The 22,969-nt window shown below is 37.5% G+C and overlaps 1 protein-coding gene across 1 annotated transcript in view; it reads left to right on the forward strand.

Annotated features, from left to right (window-relative positions):
- PPP1R21 (protein phosphatase 1 regulatory subunit 21) overlaps positions 1 to 22,969 on the forward strand; it is a 65,614-nt gene that overhangs the window by 28,176 nt on the left and 14,469 nt on the right. The window contains exons 11-17 of the mRNA XM_055329153.1: positions 81 to 169; positions 2,881 to 3,017; positions 8,087 to 8,179; positions 12,779 to 12,906; positions 15,752 to 15,904; positions 19,478 to 19,570; positions 22,538 to 22,780. Coding sequence (XP_055185128.1) covers positions 81 to 169; positions 2,881 to 3,017; positions 8,087 to 8,179; positions 12,779 to 12,906; positions 15,752 to 15,904; positions 19,478 to 19,570; positions 22,538 to 22,780 — 936 coding nt within the window. The remainder of the gene's footprint in view (positions 1 to 80; positions 170 to 2,880; positions 3,018 to 8,086; positions 8,180 to 12,778; positions 12,907 to 15,751; positions 15,905 to 19,477; positions 19,571 to 22,537; positions 22,781 to 22,969) is intronic.

The raw sequence follows: 22,969 nt of genomic DNA on the forward strand, positions 1-22,969 counted from the left end.
TTCTGTGTTTTACTTCTGCAAGTGGAAGCTCCTTTATGTCAAATGACACTATTAACCTTGGAATTATTCTTCTTTTCCAGGAGACAACTGTGAAATTGAAAACTTTTTCAGAGCATTTGACCTCTTACATATGTTTTCTTAGGAAGATTCTTCCTTATCAGTTAAAAAGGTACTTAGCCTTGAGGCCAAGGAGCTTGGGGACTTGTGGGGGGTCACCTGACCTGTGCCCAAGTTAAAATAGTGACGTGTGCCCCTTGGCAACTACCAGCTCCCTCTGCACCACAGCCAGTTGGCTTGTCTGTGAACAAGGAGAATAATGGCTTGAGCAGCACAAACCTATATTTAAGAAAATTGAATTGTAGTGCATCAGTCAGGGGTTTTTGAGTAGTTCTGTAGTGTGGCTACCGCTATAACCGTGTAATGCTGTGAACCCGTATTTTCAGTGATTGTGAATCACACAGTTCTTGAAAGAAATATTTCCGTTTTATCCTTTTGCTGTAAACGTTTAGGTGGGGGTTATAATAATTAGCTTCCACAATTGTTTGGATCTGTAATCTTTAGGCTTCTCTGAAGTGGTGTCTTCTTGTTTTTATTATTGGGATTTATTTAAGTTATAAACTAAAAACTTTATCTCCTCCAGCCCTCACGGAAGATACCATTTAGTAACCTTACATATTCCTCATTAAGTATTTCTGGAAGGGAAAGGGAAAATAATCCATGTAACTGGAAATTTGATAATATTGCTTGTATGTTTTGATACTTTTGTTCTAAAACTGCCAAGACCCCTAATTCATCTAAGTCTTTTCATCCAAAGATTTAACCTTAAAAAAAAAAGTCAAAGAATAATACAACTGGAACATAAGAGAAATAAGAACATATATGTATTATAATATATTGCACAATAAGGTTTAGAAGATATGTAGATGAATAACTTAGAGATATTGAAAATATACAAGTAATTGTGGTTCATAAATCCTTATAAAACTAAAATAGTAGGTTTACTTTCTCAGAAATGTAAACTTCCACTACTTAAAAAATTTAATATGTGTTAAAAGCCACTTTATTACCTGATTGTAACCTGACCAGGCATTTCAGTAACCAAATTTTACGGTTTGTGGGTATAACAGAATTTTAGGAATCGGAATTAGGACTTAAACTAATAATTATGAATTATAGTTTCATTCAGATTCTTAATCTTATGCTTCAATGAAGTTAAAGTTTTTTGAAAAGACTCTAGAAGTTTAAACAACACTAAATTGAATATACCTTATTGATTTGGCTTATGTTTAAGAGGAACCTATTTGAGAACCATTGCAAAAGTGGTATTTACTACTTGAAACAATTGTGCATTTTTATTTTGCCTTAATTTATTTTTTCACTGTTACATTTTTTAGAAATACTGAATAAGTCCTTTTTTGATCTTAGATTCCTATTCTTGGAATGTTTTATCCCCTATCCTCATCCCATATTTATGTTTTTTTTTTTTTAAGATTTTATTTATTTAGTCATGAGAGACAAAGAGAGGCAGAGGGAGAGGGAGAAGCAGGTTCCCCGCAGAGCAGGAAGCCCGATGTGGACTCAATCCTAGGACTCTGGCATCATGACATGAGCTGAAGGCAGATGCTTAATTAACCACATGAGTCACCAGGGTGCCCCATATTTATATTTTAAGACAACTTTTTATCATTGTTTTAAAAACCACATTAATTGACAAGATGACTTTTTTTTTTTTTGGTAGTATATGGGCTTTGTATTGAATGAAGCTGTCTCTTACAAAGTAGAGGAAGAGAAGGAAAGGGATATGATTATCATTCCTGTGTTATAACTTTCCTTGCTTTACCTGCACATTTTTAAGAAACACTGTTAAGAGTCCATGTGTTTTTTTCTCATAATTGTTTTCTCACCTTATAATTGTTTTCCCAAGTAACCACTTAAAATTGAAAATGATACAATGTATTATATGAGTGTTAGTCATTTAATTTTAGATTTGGGTGTATAGATTGGTTTTTCAATCTCTTTGGCTTTTACTAACCTTTTTGCTAAAAAGGTTTCTAAATGATTTTGTTCGTTAGTTCCTATTTAATTTTCTTTAGGAATTCAGTGTGCAATATTTTTTAACTTTTAAAAAAGATTTTATTTATTTATTTATTAATGAGAGACACAGAAAGAGAGAGAGAGAGAGGGGCAGAGACACAGGCAGAGGGAAAAGCAGGCTCCATGAGGGAAGCCCTAGGTGGGACTCGATCCCAGATATCCAGGATCAGGCCCTGGGCTGAAGGTGGCACTAAACCACTGAGCCACCTGGGCTGCCCAAATTAGGTTTTTTTTTGTATTTTTTTTTCTCCTCTCCTCCTCCTCCTCCTCCTCCTCCTCCTCCTCCTCCTCCTCCTCCTCCTCCTCCTCCTCCTCCTTCTTCTTCTTCTTCTTCTCTTCTTCTTTTTTCCTTCTTTCTTCTTTCTTCTTCTCTCTCTTTTGTTTTTAAAGTAAGCTCTATGCCCGCTGTGGGGCTTGAACTTATGACTCTGAGATCAAGAATCATATGCTCTACTGACTGAGCTAGCAAGGCACTGCTCCTCAAATTATTTTTTTTTCCTCAAAATATTTTTAAAGGAAATAATTTTGTGTTGCTCCTAGGATGGAAAGCCAATGAGCACCTGCCTTTGCCTTTTACTTCCATCTGGTCATCTGTTAGCACTAATATCTGCAGCAAATAGGTGTTGTGTATTGAGGTCAAAAAATGGAACCTTATACATGAGATAAATTTTTTTTTTTTTGGAAAGTTTCTCTTTTGGGCATAGTTGTTTGAAAAATCAGATGATTTATTATAGCTGTTTGAAAATTGTTACAATGCTCAATTTTGAAATATCTGCTCATTCCTAGTTTAGAAGAAGAATGTGAATCGTCTCTTTGCACGTCTGCATTGAGAGCCAGGAATCTTGAGCTGTCTCAGGACATGAAAAAGATGACAGCTGTGTTTGAGAAGCTGCAGACTTACATCGGTCTTCTTGCTTTGCCAAGTAAGTTTGTTGGTTGCTCGTAGTTCAACTTAGAGTACAAGAACCTGGAGAAGGGAGCTGTTTAGCTTGTTTGAATAGGAAGAGTATAGGACCTGGAGTCAGAAAAACTTGAATTCAAATCTTCTAGCCCCTTACACATTTATGACCTTGACCAAATCACTTTACTACTCTGTACCTGTTTTCCCATTGATAAAATCGAGGTAAAGTGATTATTAAATTAAAGATGTACAATATTAGGCATTAAAAACATGCATTAAATATTAATTCCTTTTCTCTCCATCCTTTTTTTTTAAATAGAGAGGGGCAAAGCATAAGAATTGGTAGCAACTTTCCAACAAGTAGCATAGGAGAGAGGTTTGGAAGTAAAAATGTCATTTGTTTCCCTTTGTTCTAGTTTGAAGAGAGTATTTTCTGTAATTGAATGGATCTCAGTTTAAATGATATTTTAAGAATGCCGTAATTTTTCATACTCTGATTTATTTTTTTGTAATAGCTTTAATGTGAGATAATTTATATGCCATATAATCTACCCCTTTAAAGTATAATATTCAGTAGTTATTAGTATATTTACAGATATATGCATCATCACATATCAAAGTTAATTTAAAAATATTTTCATCACCTTAAGAAGAAATCTTGTATACTTTAGCTATTACCTTATCCCCCATTCCATATCTCCCTAACACTAAGTGACTACTAATGTACTTTATGTCTATAGATTTGCCTATTCTGAACATTTTGTATAAATGGAATGATATTTAATTAATCCATATAAATGGAAACATAGTCTTTTGTGACTGCTTTTTTCACTCAGCATAATGTTCTCAAGATTCATCCATTCTGGGCAGCCCGGGTGGCTCAGTGGTTTAGCTCTGCCTTCAGCCCAGGGCCTGATCCTGGAGACCCGGGATCGAGTCCCACATTGGGCTCTCTGCATGGAGCCTGCTTCTCCCTCTGCCTGTATCTCTGCTTCTCTCTCTATATGTCTCTTGTAAATAAATAAATAAAAAATCTTAAAAAAAAAAATTCATCCATTCTGTTTTATTGCAGAATAATACCCATTATATATCCCACCACGTTTTATTTACCCATCAGTTGATGGACAGTTTGTATTGTTTCTACTTTTTGGCTATTATGAATAATGATGCTTTAGATATTTGTGAAGTGTTTGAGTAGGCATAGCCTTCATTTCTCTTGGGTATATACCGGGGGATGGGGTGAATGGTGGTGGGAGGGCGAATTTCTGGGTCATATGTTAACCATGTTTAACTATTAGCGGAACTGCCATACTGTTTTCCAAGGTGGCTTCCCACCAGCAGAGTATTAGGGTTCTGATTTTTCCACATCCTCACCAGCACTTGTTATTATCTGACTTTTTGATTTTAGCCATCTAAGTTGTCTAACTTTCTGCAGTTGTATCTCATTGCAGTTTTGATTTGTATTTCCCTGTCATCTAATGATGTCAAGCATCTTTTCATGTTTTGTTGGCCATTTGTATCTCTCTTTGGGAAATAGGTTTACTCAGATCCTTTCTCTATTTTTCAGTTGAGTTGTCTTTTTATTATTGAATTTTAAGTGTTTTTTATACGCTCTAGATCAAATCCCATTTTGGTTATATGATTGACAATATTTTCTTCTATTTTGTGGGTTGTCTTTTCACTTTTTTGATGGTGTCCATTGAAGCATGAAAGTTTTTTATTTTGATGAAATCCAATTTAATTTTAATTAATTAATTTTTTATTTTTATTTTTTTTATTTTATTTTATTATTTTTTTTTATTTACTCATGATAGTCACAGAGAGAGAGAGGCAAAGACACAGGCAGAGGGAGAAGCAGGCTCCATGCACCGGGAGACCGATGTGGGATTCGATCCCGGGTCTCCAGGATCGCGCCCCGGGCCAAAGACAGGCGCCAAACCGCTGCGCCACCCAGGCCTCCCTATTTTTATTTTATTGCTCATGCTTTTGCTGTCATATCTAAGAATCAGTTGTCAATATGAGGTCATAAAAATTATCCCCTGTGTTTTCTTCTAAGGGTTTAATAGCTTTAGCTCATATGTTTAGGTCTTTGATCCATTCTGAGTTAATTTTTGTATCTGGGATGGGGTGAAGGTCCAACTTCCTCTTTTGGATGTGTTTATCCAGGTGTCTCAGCATTATTATTATTATTATTATTATTATTATTATTATTTTTAAAGATTTTATTTATTTATTCATGAGAGAAACAGAGAGAGAGAGAGAGAGAGAGAGGCAAAGACACAGGCAGAGGGAGAAGCAGGCTCCATGCAGGGAGCCCAACGTGGGACTCGATCTGGGTCTCCAGGATCACTCCCTGGGCTGAAGGCGGCGCTAAACTGCTGAGCCCCCCGGGCTGCCCGTCTCAGCATTATTTATCAAAAAGACTTGTTCTTTCCCTAGTTAATGACCTTGGCTCACTTGTTAAGAATCAGTTGATCATAGATATATGGGTTTATTTCTAGACTCTCGGATTTATTCTATTGATCTATTTATCTATCCTGTGCCAATACTATACTGGCTGTTGCTTTGTAGTTAGTTTTGAGACGAAGTGAGAGTCCTCCTACTTTGTTCTTCATTTTCAAGATTGTTTGGCTATCCTTGTTCCCTTGAAATTCTGTGTGAATTTTAGAATCAGCTGGTTAGTTTCTACAAAGAAGTTAGGTGGGATTCTGATAGGGATTACATCAAATCTGTAGATTAGTTTGGGGGAGTCTTGTTGGCTGAATTACGTCTCCCTAAAAGATATGTGAAATTCTACCCTAGTACTTATGTATGTAACTTTATTTGGAAATAGCATCTCTGCAGATGTAATCAAAGTAAGATGGGGTTCTACTAGTTTAAAGAGAGCTCTTGTCAGTCTGATGACTACCATCCTTATAAGGAGAGATGTGGAGACAGAGACACAGGAGAGACTCAGGGAGGCCATAGGAAGATAGAGGCAAGGATTGGAGTTAATCCTGCCACAAGCCAAGACACCTGTAGGGCTGACGGAAGCTGGGAGAGGCAAGGAACTATTCTCCTCTGGAGGATTTGGAGGAAGTGTGGTCCGGCTAGCACTTTGATTTCAGACTTGTGGCTTCCAGAACTGTGAGAGAACTCTTTTCTGTTGTTTTAAATCATCTCCTTTGTGGTACTTTTGATACAGCAGCCCTGGAAAACCACTATGAGAGTATTGCCATCTTGATGATAAATTTTCTGGTTCATGATCATGGTGCATTTTTCCATCTAGGTAGGCCATCTTTAATTTGATTTCGTAGTTTTTCAGAGTAAGCACCTGATGTTGTTCTCAGGAGGTTCAGCCTTGGGCATGCACACACTAGCCTTGGGGTAACGGTGGTTTTGTCAGTCCCTTTCCCTGTTTTGTTTCTTAATCTTACTTAGGATAAGCTCTACTCATGGCTGACAGACTGCTGTCTCGGTTTCAGCAATGCTTTGGGGGCATAAAGTGCTCTACAGCTGATCCAGTTGAATTTAGGCTTCTTTATAGGTATAGTTTTTGAGATTAGGGTTTGAGGTTTGCTATGACCCCAGAGGGCTCTTCTTAGCTGTTTTTTTCTCTAGTAAACCAGCTAGCCAGTTTAATTTACATCTTTAATGAATCTATCGTTTAACTTACCATTTAGGTAATGAATCTAGTTTAACTTACATCTTTACTGAATCTACCAACTTCCTGTTAACTGCTTTCATCACAAGCTCTATTATTCCTAAGAGCACCTTTAGAATTGAATTTCTCCATGCTCTGTTGAGAATGAAATCAATTCCTTTGGGAACAGATTCAGAGTTTTCTGTTTTAAGGCTCGTACCTCCCTTGTGCCAAATCTCCGAGCCATGTTTCTGGTGCTGGAGGTGGGGACAGTGATGCCCTTTCCTCAGAATAACAGTCTTGCTTTAGTAGCTGAGCACTGGTGGAAGGGGTAGGCCACAGCCTATGGTCTCCGTGGCTTGCCTTTTTCAATGTGGATAAAATGAGCTGGGGCAAGGGGATAGAGAACCCCAGTATTCTCAGCAGTACTGTGCTCAGGGTAGAGCCTCCATCCCAAGAGTTGGGGCTGGGCGGAAAAATTCCCACCCCTGTCATACTCACCCAGAACTTAGTTTTGGGACGAGGGGAAAGATGCTGCCCTCCAGCTGGAAGTTAGGGGAGAGTTATATTCTTGGCCTCACCAGTCTGGAGTGCAATTTCTAGCTCACTGAGCTGGTGAGAGGAGGATGAGAATGGGTCTTTGTTCAAATACTACAGATTCTGGCTGTTTTTACTGAGTTATTAAAGATTTTATTCTTTTTTCCCCCCCTGTTTTAAAAAGATTTCCTTGAATAAATGTTTCTTCATTTGATGTATGCACTTAGGACCATTTCCAGAGTCTGTTTATTTTAAAACAATTTTCAGGGGCGCCCAGTGGCTTAGTCAGTTAAGTATCTGACTTTGGCTCAGGTCATGATCTCAGAGTCCTAGGAAGGAGCAGCGTCAGGCTCTGCACTCAGCAGGAGTGTGCTTGTCTCTAATCACTTACTCCTTCGCCTCCCTCTCCCCCTCCTCTCCTTGCCTCATGTACTTGTGCTCTCTCTTTCCCTAATAAATAAATATTAAAAAAATAAAATAATTTTTGCCAGTTTTTTGGGGGAGTGAATCTGTGGAGCTACTCATGCTGTCATGCCAGAAGTGGGACTCTGAATAATGGTGTTTTTAGTTATGTTCAACAAATAATAATGTATAGGGAAAGAAGAAATTGAGAAATGCATTTTGTAGTAACAAGGTGAAAACTCACAAACTTTCATTTCAAAAAGAATCATAAATTTGTAATCCTACGTAACAATTTAATTTTGATTCTTAACCATTAAAAATATTTGTGGATATGGATGATGCAAATCAGTTGCATGTGTCTATCACCATTATATCTGAATGTGTCTACAAAGATTTCAAGGGCCATTATTTTCAAAACATCATAGCAATCTTTATTCTCTCTCTTCCCAAAAGTAGAGGAAGAGGGTGGGCTGTCAGTTTTTCAGAAGTCTCCTGGGAAAATGCTTAGACTTGTGATTTTGGTTTCCTAGGTACAGAGCCAGATGGACTCCTTCGGACAAACTACAGTTCTGTTTTAACAAACGTTGGTGCTGCTCTGCATGGATTTCATGATGTCATGAAAGGTGAGGCTTGAAAAGAACATAAATAAGCTGAAAACCTTCATCTTACTTTCTCAGATCTGCCTGAATGAGATTTAAACAAAACTGCCAAGGCTAATAGACCCCAGAAAAAGGCTTAGTAGCATTTGGCTTATGTTGGAGTGCACAGCTCACTGCCGTCTGCTTTTTCCATCTGCTTCATTTCTGAAGGTAAACAAAGTGCTGAAGAGAAACCCTTGTGCACAGTACTTTAGCCAAAAATACATTGCACTGATTTAAGGCAGGTGTGTGAATTTTATCAAGCTAGACATGCCATTCAGAGGCATTTAGGAAAACATTTCGCACTCGTTAGAGCCCACGCGTTTAGGAATTGAGGAAACCAGGGTTTAAGGTTCCAAGAGAGAATATACTGGCTTTCCACCATCCTGTGCATTTTTACATCTAAAGTGCCCATTTTGGGCAGCCCCGGTGGCGCAGCAGTTTGGCACCGCCTGCAGCCCCGGGTGTGATCCTGGAGACCCGGGATTGAGTCCCACGTCGGACTTCCTGCAGGGGGCCTGCTTCTCCCTCTGCCTCTCTCTCTCTCTCTCTGAATAAATAAATAAGTCTTCAAAAAATAAAAAATAAAAATAAAGTGCCCATTTTAAGTCCTGTTTTGTTCAGGAGAACCTTAAGAAGTGAAGGTCTGGTTTTAAGCTTTGGTCAGTTTTTAATTGCTATGTACTAAGAATATAGTAGGCTGAAGGACATTTCATATTATTCTTAGCCAACTGTGATTCTTAGTCGACTTTTTAATCTATAGGTCTGCATGGCTTCTAGGGTTTTTCCTTCCTTTTCCTTTTGAAGACAGTTGGGGCAGGAGATGGAGGAAAGGGCAGAAGCAGTTACCAGAAATAGCCCAGATTAATAATATGCTAGATATTCTTTGTGGTGTTGAAGTAACAATTAGGAACCCATTACGAGTTTCACAAAAAATAATTTTAAAAGCCTAGAAGTGTTGGAAAGCATGTACAAGACCCCTCTGTAGATTGGCAGGGAACCCTTCTTAGTGCCAGCAGTATTAGCTAGCCCCATCTTACCCTTCAGTATGGAGAATGAGCCTTTCTGTGGCTTGTCTCTAATTATGAGGAATTTTAAAAATCATTATACTTGTGGAGCTATCCCTGGCTGTGGGAATCACAGCTTAAATAGATACTCTTGGTGGCCAGTGACCATAATCAGCCCCAACTCAGCAGAACTAGTCTGGTGTACAGAGAAACTAAGAGCCTGGTTGGTGCCTTTTTCCTATGCTTTGGGTTTGAGGAATTCAGACTTAGCTGTGATCCTCTCTTCCAGAACTTTAGTTAACTGAGAAATAGGCCATTGAAACCACAGGTAGTTCTGTTGCTACATTTTTGGGGTTCTATTTTCTAAATTTTGCTATGCCCATATTATGATTTGTTTGTGCTAGTGGTTTCTCTTGCATTCCTATAAAGAAGGGGCTAGAAAAGTGGAGGGTAGCTGTCCAATAAGAAGGGTTTTAAAGCTTCACTTATGTTAAAAAAAAAAATCTTGGTTTTATTTCTATTTTAATTAATCTATGATTTTTACAGATTTTTTTTTAAGATTTTTTTTTTAAAAGTAATCTCTATCCACACTGTGGGGCTCACACCTACAATCCTTAGATCAAGAGTCACATGCTCCACCAACTGAGCCAGCAGGACCCCCCCTATATAGATGCTTTTATTCATACATACATAAGATTAAAAATCCACCAAGTGGTCCAAATTGAAGAATGTTAACTGTTGTCATTTGAGGCATAAGTCGATGGAACTTATGGGAGGATCAGAGCCCCACCCCCCCCAACCCCCTTAGTGCCTCCATTTGTTTCTGTCCTTGCAAACATAATATAAAGAGAATATTGGGAAACAGGAAGGGCAGTTGGCAAGATAATGGGGTCCTGTTGTTAGATATACGATTCAAATTGGTCTTTTTACCGAGCATGGAAGACTGCTGTTTATCTCTCAGGGACTCAGAATGAAACATCAGCTGGTATTAACAGAAGAAGCTTTGCGTTTCAGAGAACTCTCAAACCTCTTCCTTTCCTGCTTTGCCCTGAGTAATTGCTTGATTGAAGTCAGAAGGCAGGCAGGCAGGTGTCAGTGTAAAAAGAGAGCTAGAGTTTTATAAACATATCTATCCTACATGGATTCAAAATAGGAATTAATTAATCATTTAACAAGGGAATTCTAAGTGAGAATTGTTGGTTTTTAGGCTCAGGTCTAAAGCAGGTAGATTCATAGGAAACAGAAAAATAAATCTCTGGCCTAGGTCACATGGTTTCTTTGTTCTTTTTGGATTTAAAATTTAATGTCAAGGAGCACCCTAAATAATTGAAATATTTGGACTCAATAAAGAGTAAACAATTGAATCAAGAGGATTATTACTGTCAAACTACAGTGGCACTGTTCAGTTGAAACCGTGTCAGTGTTCATAGTATTGTATAACTTTCATAAGTATCTCAGTCATATACCAATCACTTAAAATTACTTGCCAACCAAGTTGTATTATACCTTTGTGTACTTGCAGTAAAATAGCGACTACAACTTTCTGTGATGTGTAGAAAGAAAATGTCTGTTTTAGGGACTAGCAAGTTCAGTATATAAAAATGTTCAGTGGGTTGCCTCGGTGGCTCATTCAGTTAAGCGAATGACCCTTGATTTTGGCTCAGGTTATAATGTCAGGGTCCTGGGATCAAGCCCCTCATTGTGCTCCTTGCTCAGTGGGGAGTCTGCTTGAGTATTCTTTCTCTCCCTCTCCCTTTGCCCATCTCCCCAGCTCGTGTGTGCACATATGCATGCTCTCTCTCAAATAAATAAATCTTAAAAAGAAATGTTCAGTATTCCAGTTGAATTTTTATTCACTTGGATATCTTATGAATATATAGAGGATAATCACTTATTTGTAAAAATATAAACATAAGAGTAATATACCAATTAGTTGGTTCCTTTGCAGTGACAGTTGTACCATAGTAATAGTAATGTAAGATGTTAACAATAGGGGAAACTGGCTAAAGGGTATACAGACAATCTCTGTAACTTTTCTGTGAATGTAAAACTATCTTAAATTATAGTTTATATATATACGTATATATGTATACTAAATATATAAATAAAACAATTCTCCAGTTTTAAAATTTTAGTAAAAATAATTCTATCCATAAAATAATGATTTTGTGTTAAAATAGCATGATCATATCAGGTTAAACCTCAAATACCATTTCTTTCTAACTAGTCTTATTTCTTTTTAATTCTCCATAGTCTAAAATCAACTAGATTCCTTGATTCTGAGTAAATGCAATTCTCTGCACACACATCTGTTATAAAAATTAATTTTCATATTTTGTGATTTATTTTTCACTTTGCTGGTAATGATAATGCTGTTGTGAATGAAATATTCTAAAACCATTCAGAGGGGAATGAATTGTGAACACTTTGTTATTTAAAAATATAATTACCCTTCCTTGTAAATCAGTGTTGTCTTAAGAATTCTCCCACTATCCCTTATTTACAGGACAAAATCATTCTTTCTCAGAGACCCAGAAAACCCCCAAGTTTAGTTGTTTGGCCAGTTTCACTACTGCAATTTCTCTTAACACTTTTATCTAAGTCTCTCTCTCATGTGCTTTTTACATTTTTTTTAAAGATTTTATTTATCCGTGAGAGAGGCAGAGACACAGAGGGAGAAGCAGGCTCCCCACAGGGAGGCTAATTCAGGCCTTGATTCCCGGACCAGGACCATGCTATGAGCCAAAGGCAGAGACTCCACTGCTGAACCACTCAGGTGTCCCTCTCCTGTGCTTTTCTAACCACAGGCTTTGTTGGAATATTTGGGGACTGGAGGATGTAGCATGTGAAGCCAGGCAGGGGAGTGTTAACTCCCGGTTTGGCTCTGCAGACCCTTGTCAGTGTTAGGGTGTGTGCTAGCAAACTAGCTAAGGCCCAGTGAGGGTTGCGGGACATTGTACCTGTGTTAGTTGTTCTGTTCCAGCCCCGTGGTTCGCTTATATGAGTACAAGATAAATTTTCATTTGTGCCTGCCCAGACTATCCAAACAGCGTTTTTAACTGATAAATACTGGTCAGGGTCATTTACCCAGCACTAGAATAAGGGTAAACACTCAAATGAGGGATAATCAGACCCACAAGCTGGTGGCTGTAATAGAGACACCGAGATGGTGTTAAGAGACCCTTATTTGGGGATCCCTGGGTGGCTCAGCGGTTTAGCGTCTGCCTGTGGCCCAGGGTGCGATCCTGGAGTCCTAGGATCAAGTCCTGCATCGGGCTCCCGGCATGGAGCCTGCTTCTCCCTCTGCCTGTGTCTCTGCCTCTCTCTCTCTCTCTCTCTGTCTATCATGAATGAATGAATGAATGAATGAATGAATTTAAAAAAAAAAGAGAGAGAGACCCTCATTTGTCTCTATTCTTTCCACATGGATTTGTGACCTAACTGATACTCAGGGTGATCCTGTTAGAGTTGGGACCATTTTTGTTGTTGCTGTTCAAATATTACTGTGTATGTCTCTAAGAGTAGATTTGCAACTTGTATATGAATAATAATAATTTTCATTTGATTGCTTTTATAGATATTTCTAAACATTACAGTCAGAAAGCTGCAATAGAGCATGAACTTCCAACAGCAACACAGAAGCTCATTACAACGAATGACTGTATCCTGTCATCAGTAGTGGCATTAACAAATGGAGCAGGAAAGGTAAGTTTTCTCTGGTTTATATTGACATTAAATTTAATTTTTAAATAAGCTCCTTTTTTCCCCTTGAATGACACAGGGAAACTAATCTGTAAAAGGATTTTGGAATATCCGACTTTTTTGTAAAATAAAGTTGTCTCCTTTTTCCTTCTCCCTACCCAATATTTAAAGCAATATGGGGGGATCCCTGGGTGGCGCAGCGGTTTGGCGCCTGCCTTTGGCCCCGGGGCGCGATCCTGGAGACCCGGGATCGAATCCCACGTCGGGCTCCCTGCATGGAGCCTGCTTCTCCCTCTGTCTGTGTCTCTGCCCCTCTCTCTCTCTATCATAAATAAATAAATAAAAATTAAAAAAAAAGATTTTATTTATTTATTCATGATAGTCACACAGAGAGAGACAGAGAGGCAGAGACACAGGCAGAGGGAGAAGCAGGCTCCATGCACCCGGAGCCTGACGTGGGATTCGATCCCGGGTCTCCAGGATCGCGCCCTGGGCCAAAGGCAGGCACTAAACCGCTGCGCCACCTAGGGATCCCTAAATAAAATCTTTAAAAAAAAAATAAATAAAGCAATATGGGAGTGACTGTGACTGATTAGCATATGTGATGAGTAAGTAGTCACTCACAGTTTCTTTTTTAGGAAGATACTTGATGATCAGTACACATCTTTGTGTATATCAAATGTCTGCTTTATAGAAATTGGGAACATGTATAAAAAGAAAAAAGAACCAATAAAACCTTCATTAATATTTTGGTTTTTTCCCTTTTAGTATTTTTTGTTGTTGTTGTTGTTTTTGGTAACATTTGTTACAGTGCTACGTCTGTGGTTTTCGTTCTTTTTTTTTTTTTAAGATTTATTTATTTATTTATGATAGACACACACACAGAGAGAGAGAGAGAGAGAGAGAGAGAGGCAGAGACACAGGCAGAGGAAGAAGCAGGCTCCATGCCGGGAGTCCGACCCGGGACTTGATCCCTGGACTCCAGGATCGCGCCCTGGGCCAAAGGCAGGCACCAAATTGTTGAGCCACCCAGGGATCCCCCTCTTTTTTTTTTTTTTTTTTAAGATTTTATTTATTTATTCATGAGAGACACAGAGACAGTGTGATTTTATTTCTTAAGTGCTTTTAAGGTGATTTCAACATGTGTCTTTTCATTGAGCCATTAATACTAGATATGATCATTTGGATCATTAAGCACTTAATTATTATAAACTGACCAAAATGCATTTTCTCTAAAAATTCTATCTTGGATATTCTGGTTTCAGCACTTGTCCCGTTCTCAGTATGTGTTCATGTGCCTTTAGTGATTCAGATTTCTCTGAGAATAGCCCTTATGTGTGTAACCTGAAGGACTGTATTCAGAGCTATCTTAGTTCATTTATTTCAGCAGATGCAACCTAATTTCTCAAGGAAATTTCTCTATCTGTATTTATATACCCTTATTTTTCTGACAGGTTGTCTATAATAGAAGCACTTTTTTTTTTTTTCGGGTAATTAAGTTAATCAGAAGTTATCACAGATCATATAATATATTCAGTGTCATCTTTCCCAGACTCATACTGGTCTTTGTGACATGTTGCTAGAGTTTGGGGCCATCATTAAAGGTCCTGTCAGTTCACAGATCTGTGCCTACAGGGTTTCTCCGCCAGAAGAGCATCCCTGCTGCTCCCTCTTGAACGCTTGCATCTACAGGCATGCCGAAGCTTTCTGAAGATAATTCTAACTTAGATTCCATTAAGAAAAATTCTAGAAAAAGGGAACATTGGCATTTTAAAGGAATCTCTGCATTTTTCACCTTTTATGAAAACTCTGAAATATTAAATACCTAGATCCTTCATAGCTAATTTTAGAATTGTTTTACCTGAAACCTTAAAATGTCTCAAGGACAGGTCTATGATCTTCATTCTGAATTTTTATAAGTGGTTTTTAACTGAAATAAGTATCTGAACTAACATTAGTCGGTAGCAGTTTAATTCTTAGCTAATATGATTTGATTAAGCAAAATTTTATAGTGTATGATTTTTAAAAGCCCAGTAAGAAAATGGCATATATGCACATTGAAGAACATTTAGGAAGTGTACAAATTTTAAAGGAGGAAAAGAAATAAACCTCACTGTATACTGTTGTGACCTAAAATGCAAACCCTGGGTATGTGATTCTCTATGTCGTTTAGAAGGAATATAAGGCTTAGAATCCTTTATTTTTTCGAATACTACCTCATGTAGAATTTCATTTGACATAGTAGAATAATTGATGAAGAAATTAAAACTTTCAGACCATTAGCGATTTGTTGCTTCCTTTTTGAACAATTTCTGCCAAGGTGTAGGATATTTTGTTCTCCATGTTCTTATTTATCAAAATAGGATATTCTTCAATGTATCTAATAACACTTTAGTTTTTCTGGCTACTAACCTTCCTGGACATTACTTAAGATGCCATGTCATGTCTCATGTTGGAATTTGAAGCATTCAAAGTTAAAATACGAATAGAATGTATAAATCCAAGCATGGATATTTTGAGAGTAGTGGCAGAAATCACTGAGGCAGAAAGCTCATGAACATCATCTACAGAATAAACCAGAATTAGTCTTGGTTTTCAGGAGGAATAGAAATTTGTCTAGATTAAGACCTGTCAGAAGTCTGGACTCAACCTTTATACTGGTATTGTTGTTTTATTACAAATCATCGCCCTAGGTATTCTCCTTAAATAAGTAAGTATGGGCTTTAGGGCAGGTGTTGAAATTTCATTTCCATTCTCAGCACCTTTAACTGCTCCAAAAACTATTAGATATATATGTTAGATATATTACTGGAAAACAAAATCTATCTTCTTGTCACACTTGGTTTAGATCTCATCTTTCTTCAGTAACAATGTGGACTACTTCATTGCTTCTCTGAGCTACGGGCCTAAGACAGCGAGTGGCTTCATTAGTCCTCTTTCAGCTGAATGCATGCTGCAGTACAAGAAAAAAGCTGCTGCCTACATGAAGGCTCTGAGAAAGGTTTGTGCGCTGCCATTGAATTCATATCAGAGGAAAAATCAGGAATCATTCCAGAGAATTGCAAGAGTCTTTCCAAGTTCATATTGTTTAGATTTTACACAACTGGGGGCACAGCTGGTCGGTGGGTACTGGGGGAGGTCTTTGGGAAGGAGGAGGTGACAGAGACCCACATCTTAATGAATGTGTGATCTATGCATAGGCCGTGTTGAACTCATATCCCCAAGTTCCCAGTAGGAGTGTCTAGAATGAGGCAGCCAGGCAGCCAGTAAGTATCAAACTTCAGAAATCTCAAACTTGTAGAAACAAAAAAGTAGAAATATATTTATAATTTTTTCCTAAATATCAGAATACAAGGTCATTGCAAAAAGAAGTCAGAAGATACAGCAGTATGTGAAGATGAAAATTATAGTTGCACCAGATCCCCACCATCCAGAGGTAGCTACTTTATTAGAGTATATCTATATCCAAAAACCTTTTGGTGCATGTTTGCACACACACACAAGGAAACACACACGTATTTGCCATGAAAAGCGGTGTATCTGAATATGTATACTATTTCAGAATCTGGTTTTTTCCTCTTAGTGAATCATGGATCTAAAAATTGTGATTTTTATGTATCAAATAATATAGGTCTATAAATAATTGTTACAGTATTTCATTCTGTAAGTTGTGTGATAATTTAATTAACCAATCCATTGCTTGTGGATATTTAGGTTGTTTTCTTTTTTTCACTATTATATGCAGCACTACAGAAGATATTCTTGCACATGCAACTTTTTGTGCCTTTGTTATTACCTTTTTCCATAATTTTTTAAAACAGTTAGTTATATATAATGCATAAACCCCTTCTTACATTACATTAGAGCATTACAACTAAAGTTCAGTCCCTAATTCCACTTTCTCTTCAGAGGTGACTATAGTACTCAATTTGGCATATAATCCTCCAAACTCTTGGAGCATTTATCTAAACTTCCAGACAATATACAATAAATAGAGTTTTCTTTCTTTTTTTAACCTAAAATCCACGTTTCATTGTGCAACTTGATTTTTTTCATTTAAAACGTTTTAGGGATGCTTGGCTGGCTCAGTGAGAAGAACATTCAACTCTTGATCTCAGGGTCCTGAGTTTGAGCCCCACTTTGTGTGTAGAGAGAACTAAAAAAAAAAAAACTTAAAAAAACTTAAAACTTAAAATGTTTTAGATGTATAGAATTGCAGAATCACTATGTTGTACACCTGAAACTAAAGTAACATTGTCAAATATATTTTTTTAAAAAAAGAAAAAATGTTTTAGAGATCTGTGTCATTAACCTATGGTGGCTATTCTATAATATGGATGTTCTGTGGCTCATTTAGGTATTCCCTATTGGTGGGCATTTAGTTCATTGCAGTTTTTTACTATTATGATAATACTGCAGTGAATAACTTTGTAAATACCTCAGGCACTTGTATGGAATATTGAGCAATAGAATATTATGGATTGTGTGGTTTGCACATTTAAAACTTTCAGATTTATTGTAAATTGTCCTTAAGAGTAGCTGTACAGTTTTATACTCTTAACAATGTATAGGGCTACCCATCTCCCTATATTTGTCTAATTAATTATGTCTTTAAGATTAATTTCCCAAAATGGAATTGGTTCAAAGTCTGTAAATCTTCCAAATTTTGGCACATTTTCCCCAGACTACACTTCAGAAGATTACCTATTTGTAGTTTACCAGCAGAAGTATACATTTAACCCATGAACTTAATAATTATCTATCTCAGAGACAAGAGGTTTTTTATTGTTATTTTTATTTGCATTTCTTTGCTTATTGAAGTGGAATGTCCTTTTGTAAAGTTATTGTTTATATTCATTCTGTCAGTTCTCTGTTCATTGTTAACCTATTTTTAGAAAAATGTTCCTAATTAGAGTTGAAAGAGCTCCCTAGTATACTAAGAATTTTATTTAATTTTTAATTTTTTATAGTAAAAATGTCAATACTGTGTCTGTGTACTATGTACTTTGTCAAGTATTTCCCCTAGTTTGCTGTAGTATTTTTTCAAAATATTAAGTTTTAATCATATCATTACAGTCTTTTTCTTTATGGTGGTGATTCTCAGCCAGGGATACTTTTCAAGACTATAGAAATGTTCACCTACATTTTCTTTTCTTTTTTTTTTAAGATTTTATTTATTTATTCTTGAGAGAGAGAGAGAGAGAGAGAGAGAGAGAGAGAGAGAGAGAGGCAGAGACACAGGCAGAGGGAGAAGCAGGCTCCATGGAGGGAGCCCCATGTGGGACTCGATCCCAGGACCCCAGGGTCATGCCCCGGGCCGAAGGCAGCGCCAAACTACTGAGCAACCTGGGCTGCCCTCACCTACATTTTCTTCCGTTATTTTCATGGTCTAAATTTTTAAGTTCAAGTCTTTAATCCATCTTAGATTCATTCTGATATGGGTGTGAAAAGGGGATCTAAGTAGATATTTTTCTAAATTATTAACTGGTTGTCCTTACAGTGTTTATCCAGTCTGTTCTTTCTCCACTGATTAAAAAAATGCACCATTTATCACGTAACATCTTTTTGTCTATGCTTTTGTGTGTTTCTAGATTTTCTGTCCTCTTTTATCTATTTTTGTTTGTTTCGGAAAGTTTTATTGGGGATTTAATTGGCATACAAAAACTGCATATATATGTATTTTTAAATATTTTATTTATTTATTCATGAGAGACACACAGAGAGAGGCAGAGACATAGAGAGAGAAGCAGGCTCCCTGTGGGGAGCCTGATACGGGACTCCATCCCAGGACCCCGGGATCATACCCTGAGCCGAAGGCAGACACTCATCTCTGAGTCACCCAGGTGCCCCAAAATTGCATATATTTGAAGCCTACAATTTGATAGGTTTTGACATTGTCTACACCTTTGAAATCATGGACAAGACAATGCCTCATAGTAATCTTTACTCCTGCTTCTCTGCCCCATCTCTTGGTAATCTGCTTTTTTATTTTTTAAATTGAGATATAAGTGACATACAGTATCATATAGTTTAAGGTGTACCACATAATGACTCAACATTTATATATATTACAAAGTGATCACTAAGATAAGTCTAGCAACCATTTGTTACCATACAAAGTTGTTACTAACTACTTATATCCTTTATGCTGTACATTTGTATCCCATGTCTTATTTATTTTATAACAGGAAGTTTGTACCTTTTAATCCCCTTTCCCTGTTTTGCCCATGTTCCCACTCCCCTCCCACCTGACAACCATCTGATTGTTCTCTGTATCTGAGTCTGTTTCTATTTTTTTTTTAAATTTGTTTTGTGTTTTAGATTTCACGTAGAAGTGAAATCATCTGGTATTCGGTTCAAGTGCATATGGTTTTAGTTAGTGTAGATTATAAGTGGAATGACAAGTCCCTCTATTATTTTTCTTTAAAAAAAGTTCCTTGTCACATTAGTAAAGGAAGCAGTATATGTTGGCATGTATCTGAGTTTATGATTGAACCCCATTTAGCATTCTTATTCATGTAGATAGGATCAGGGAATGCTATGCTCTCTTTAACTCATGATGCTTTTTCCATAGCCGCTCTTGGAGTCTGTGCCTTACGAAGAAGCACTGGCAAACCGCCGGGTCCTTCTTAGCTCTACTGAAAGTCGAGAAGGCCTTGCACAACAGGTATGGCACCTGATAAATCATGCCACTTGTTAATTGAGCATAGATGTTAAATCCCCTGGAGAAGCCTTTTAACACAGATAGAACCGTTTAAAAGGCAATATAAGTAAACATGTAAAATTAATTGTTTAACACGTAGTGAAAAGCACCATGAGCATAATTCATTCAAGAACATTTGTTGATACTCTAAATAAGTCATTTTGATTCAGTTGGTATTGTAATTGCCACCAAAGTGATATTAACACACCTGAGATGCAGTAGTTCTTTTTTTTGCTACGCATTAGATTTAAATGGAAATAAGGCAAAAAAAGAGGGAGGAGTTAGAGACTCAATGAGTTATCTTAATTTTTTAAATGAGCAATAATGAAAAATTTCCAATATTCACTTAGTTGATCAATTGAATTTGGGGGCTAGGTGGAGGTGAGGGGGATTAACTTTTCCAGAAGTTGGTGTACTCTGGACCTGGTTTAGCTTTTGTCAGAGACTGACTTCAATAGCAGGCTTGCTCTTAAGTTTTTGAAGTATTTATCTTCAAAGAGAGTGCAAATAAGTTCACCCAAGACTTTTATTTTGTCTGTGCTGGCCTATATCACTTATCTTTTCAACATTAATATGCTATGAAGTTGGAACTAAAAATTTAATTCAGAGAGTAATTCCTGAGAAACAAAAATCCTGCGATAAACGATAAAATGTAGAATACTTTAAAAATTGATTTTCAATCTTCTTATTTTATGTAAGGAAAGTAAGACTCAAAGAAAGTAAGCAGCTTTTACCCAGAGTAGCTGGGAAGTGGGAGAACTGTCTGGCTGCAGAGCTGTTGCTTTTCCCACTCTGCCATTGACCAGCTGCAGGCTAGTCTGAGAAGCACTCTGGGTGTTACTTCCTGCCTCTCTGAAGTGAGAATAATATCTGCCTTTCAGGGTCGTGTAGGGATTAATTGAGCCAATGGGAGGCAGTGTGATACAGTGAAAAGAATCAGAGTTGCGAGCCAGACAGATGGGGTCCCAAATCCTTGCTCTGCCATTTGCTAGCTTAGCAGGTGGTTCAGCTGCTGGGGGCTTTAGTTCTGCTCTTTGAGAAATGAGAATTGAAGGATTGTGAGGCTTCAGTGGGATAATGGCAGGAAAGTACCATGAACAGCATCTGCTGCATAGTAATTGCTCAACCATGATAGTTGGTAGAGCATTGGAATTTACTATAAGATTACTTTAATTTTCATGTAATTTCAAGCTTTTATTTGCCCTGAGAATTAGTTTTTTAAACTTCTTACTGAAGGGAATGTAACATACTTAAGAAAAGTGTACAAATAATTAATGTATGGTTGACTCTTGAACAACATGAGGGTTAGGGGCATTGACCACCCCCCCTAACTTTTGACTCCTCCAAAACTTAACTACTAATAGCCTACTGTTGACTGGAAGCTTTACTAATAACATAAACAGCTGATTAACACATATTTTGTATATTATGTGTATTATATACTGCATTCTTACCATAAAGTAAGCTAGAGAAAAGATGTTACTAAGAAAATCGTCAGAAAGAGAAAATACATTTGTAGTAGTGTACTGTGTTTATTGAAAAAAAAGCCTTGTGTAAGTGGATCCATGTAGTTCAGACCTGGGTTGTTCAAGTGTCAACTGTATATCCCAATGAATTTTCACAAATAAACATACTGATGTAATGAGCATCTAGATAAAATTTTTAAAAAAGAACATTTCTTTTTGTAAGGTATACCTTTAAAAAAATTGCTGGAAGCCTTCCTCATGCCTTTTTCCAGGTATTACTCTCCTTGCCCCCAAAGAGAGCTATCATCCTGTGTTCTAATATAATAGATTAGTGAAAAGTTCAGTAAACAGAATTTTCATTAAATGAGGTTATAATAATATATATCCTTTCAGGTCTGGTTTCTTTCGTTTAACATATTTGTGATATTCATCTGTTATATGTGAATGTAGTCTGTCCGTTTTCATTGTTGTTTAGTATTCTACTGTGTGAATATGCATTATTCTCTTTTACTGACTGTGAGTATTTGAGTGGTTTCAGGTGTTTGGCTATCATAATGCTACTGTGAGTGTCCTTACCCATGTCTTCTGGTAAACGTGCAACCTCTGTTGAGTGTACACCTGGAAGCAGAATTGCTGGGTCATAGGATATGATGTTGTCAGCTTTAAAAATCTAGCCTAATAGTTTTTCGAAGTGTTTGTCCCAAATTCCAGTCCTCCTACCACTATATGGTAGTTCCAGTTGCTCCACAAGCATGCTCACCTTTGTATTTTCTGCCTTTTTAATTTTAGTCATGTGGGTGGTTTTAAATTGCCTTTTCTTGATAGTGACCTTGAATACCTTCTTTTTTATGTTTTTAGTCTTGTTCAGTGTCCTTGCAAGTGTTCCCCCCCCATTTTATCTATCTATCTATCTATCTATCTATCTATCTATCTATCTATCTATGATAGTCACACAGAGAGAGAGAGACAGAGACACAGGCAGAGGGAGAAGCAGGCTCCATGCACTGGGAGCCCGACATGGGATTCGATCCTGGGTCTCCAGGATCGCGCCCTGGGCCAAAGGCAGGCGCTAAACCGCTGTGCCACCCAGGGATCCCCTCTCCCCTCTATTTTTCTTTTGGGCTGTCTTTTTCTTACTAATTTGCAGGAGTTTTTGATATATTTGAGATATGAGTCCTCTGTTGGATACATGCTTTGCAGATTCCTTCCATTTTGTGGCTTTCCTTTCCACTCTCTTGATATCTTTGGATGAATAGAGATTTTTAATTTTATTCTTCACTTCCTCAGTTTCCAGTTGTGCCTCTTGTGTTTTGTTCAGTATTTCCTTTGCCATGTTTAACAATCAGGCTTTTTGTTTTCACCTCTGGGAGGTAGTTGGGGTTGATGTTCTGTGAAGCCTTTTTTGAGCCACTAGGTTTTTTTCTGCATCATCATCTAAAGTGTAGAACTCTTGTTGCTTTTCAAGGTTCAGCAGAGTTTGGAAAAGATCTCTAAACTGGAGCAAGAGAAAGAACATTGGATGTTGGAAGCACAGTTAGCCAAAATCAAGCTAGAGAAAGAAAACCAGCGATTTGCAGATAAGCTGAGGAGTACGAGCAGCGGGCAGGGTCTTGGGCTGGCCCAGGAAAATCCCACTGGGGCGAATGTGACGGGCCAGGAAGAAACCTCGGCTAGGGCTGCACTGGAGCCTGCTCATAGCACCAGTCTGGTAAGTGTTTTCTTCTTCTTTTTTTAAAATGCTAATTGGTAAGGACTTAACCTAGTGTTTGGTGTTACCATCTAAGTTACATGTCACTGGGGGTCCCTGGGTGGCTCAATCAGTTAAGCATCCAACTTTTGATTTCTGCTCAGGTCATGATCTCAGGGATATGAGATCAAGCCCCAGGCAGGTTCTGTG

Source organism: Nyctereutes procyonoides, unplaced genomic scaffold (genome assembly GCF_905146905.1).
Source record: "Nyctereutes procyonoides isolate TBG_1078 unplaced genomic scaffold, NYPRO_anot_genome, whole genome shotgun sequence".
NCBI lineage: Eukaryota > Metazoa > Chordata > Mammalia > Carnivora > Canidae > Nyctereutes > Nyctereutes procyonoides.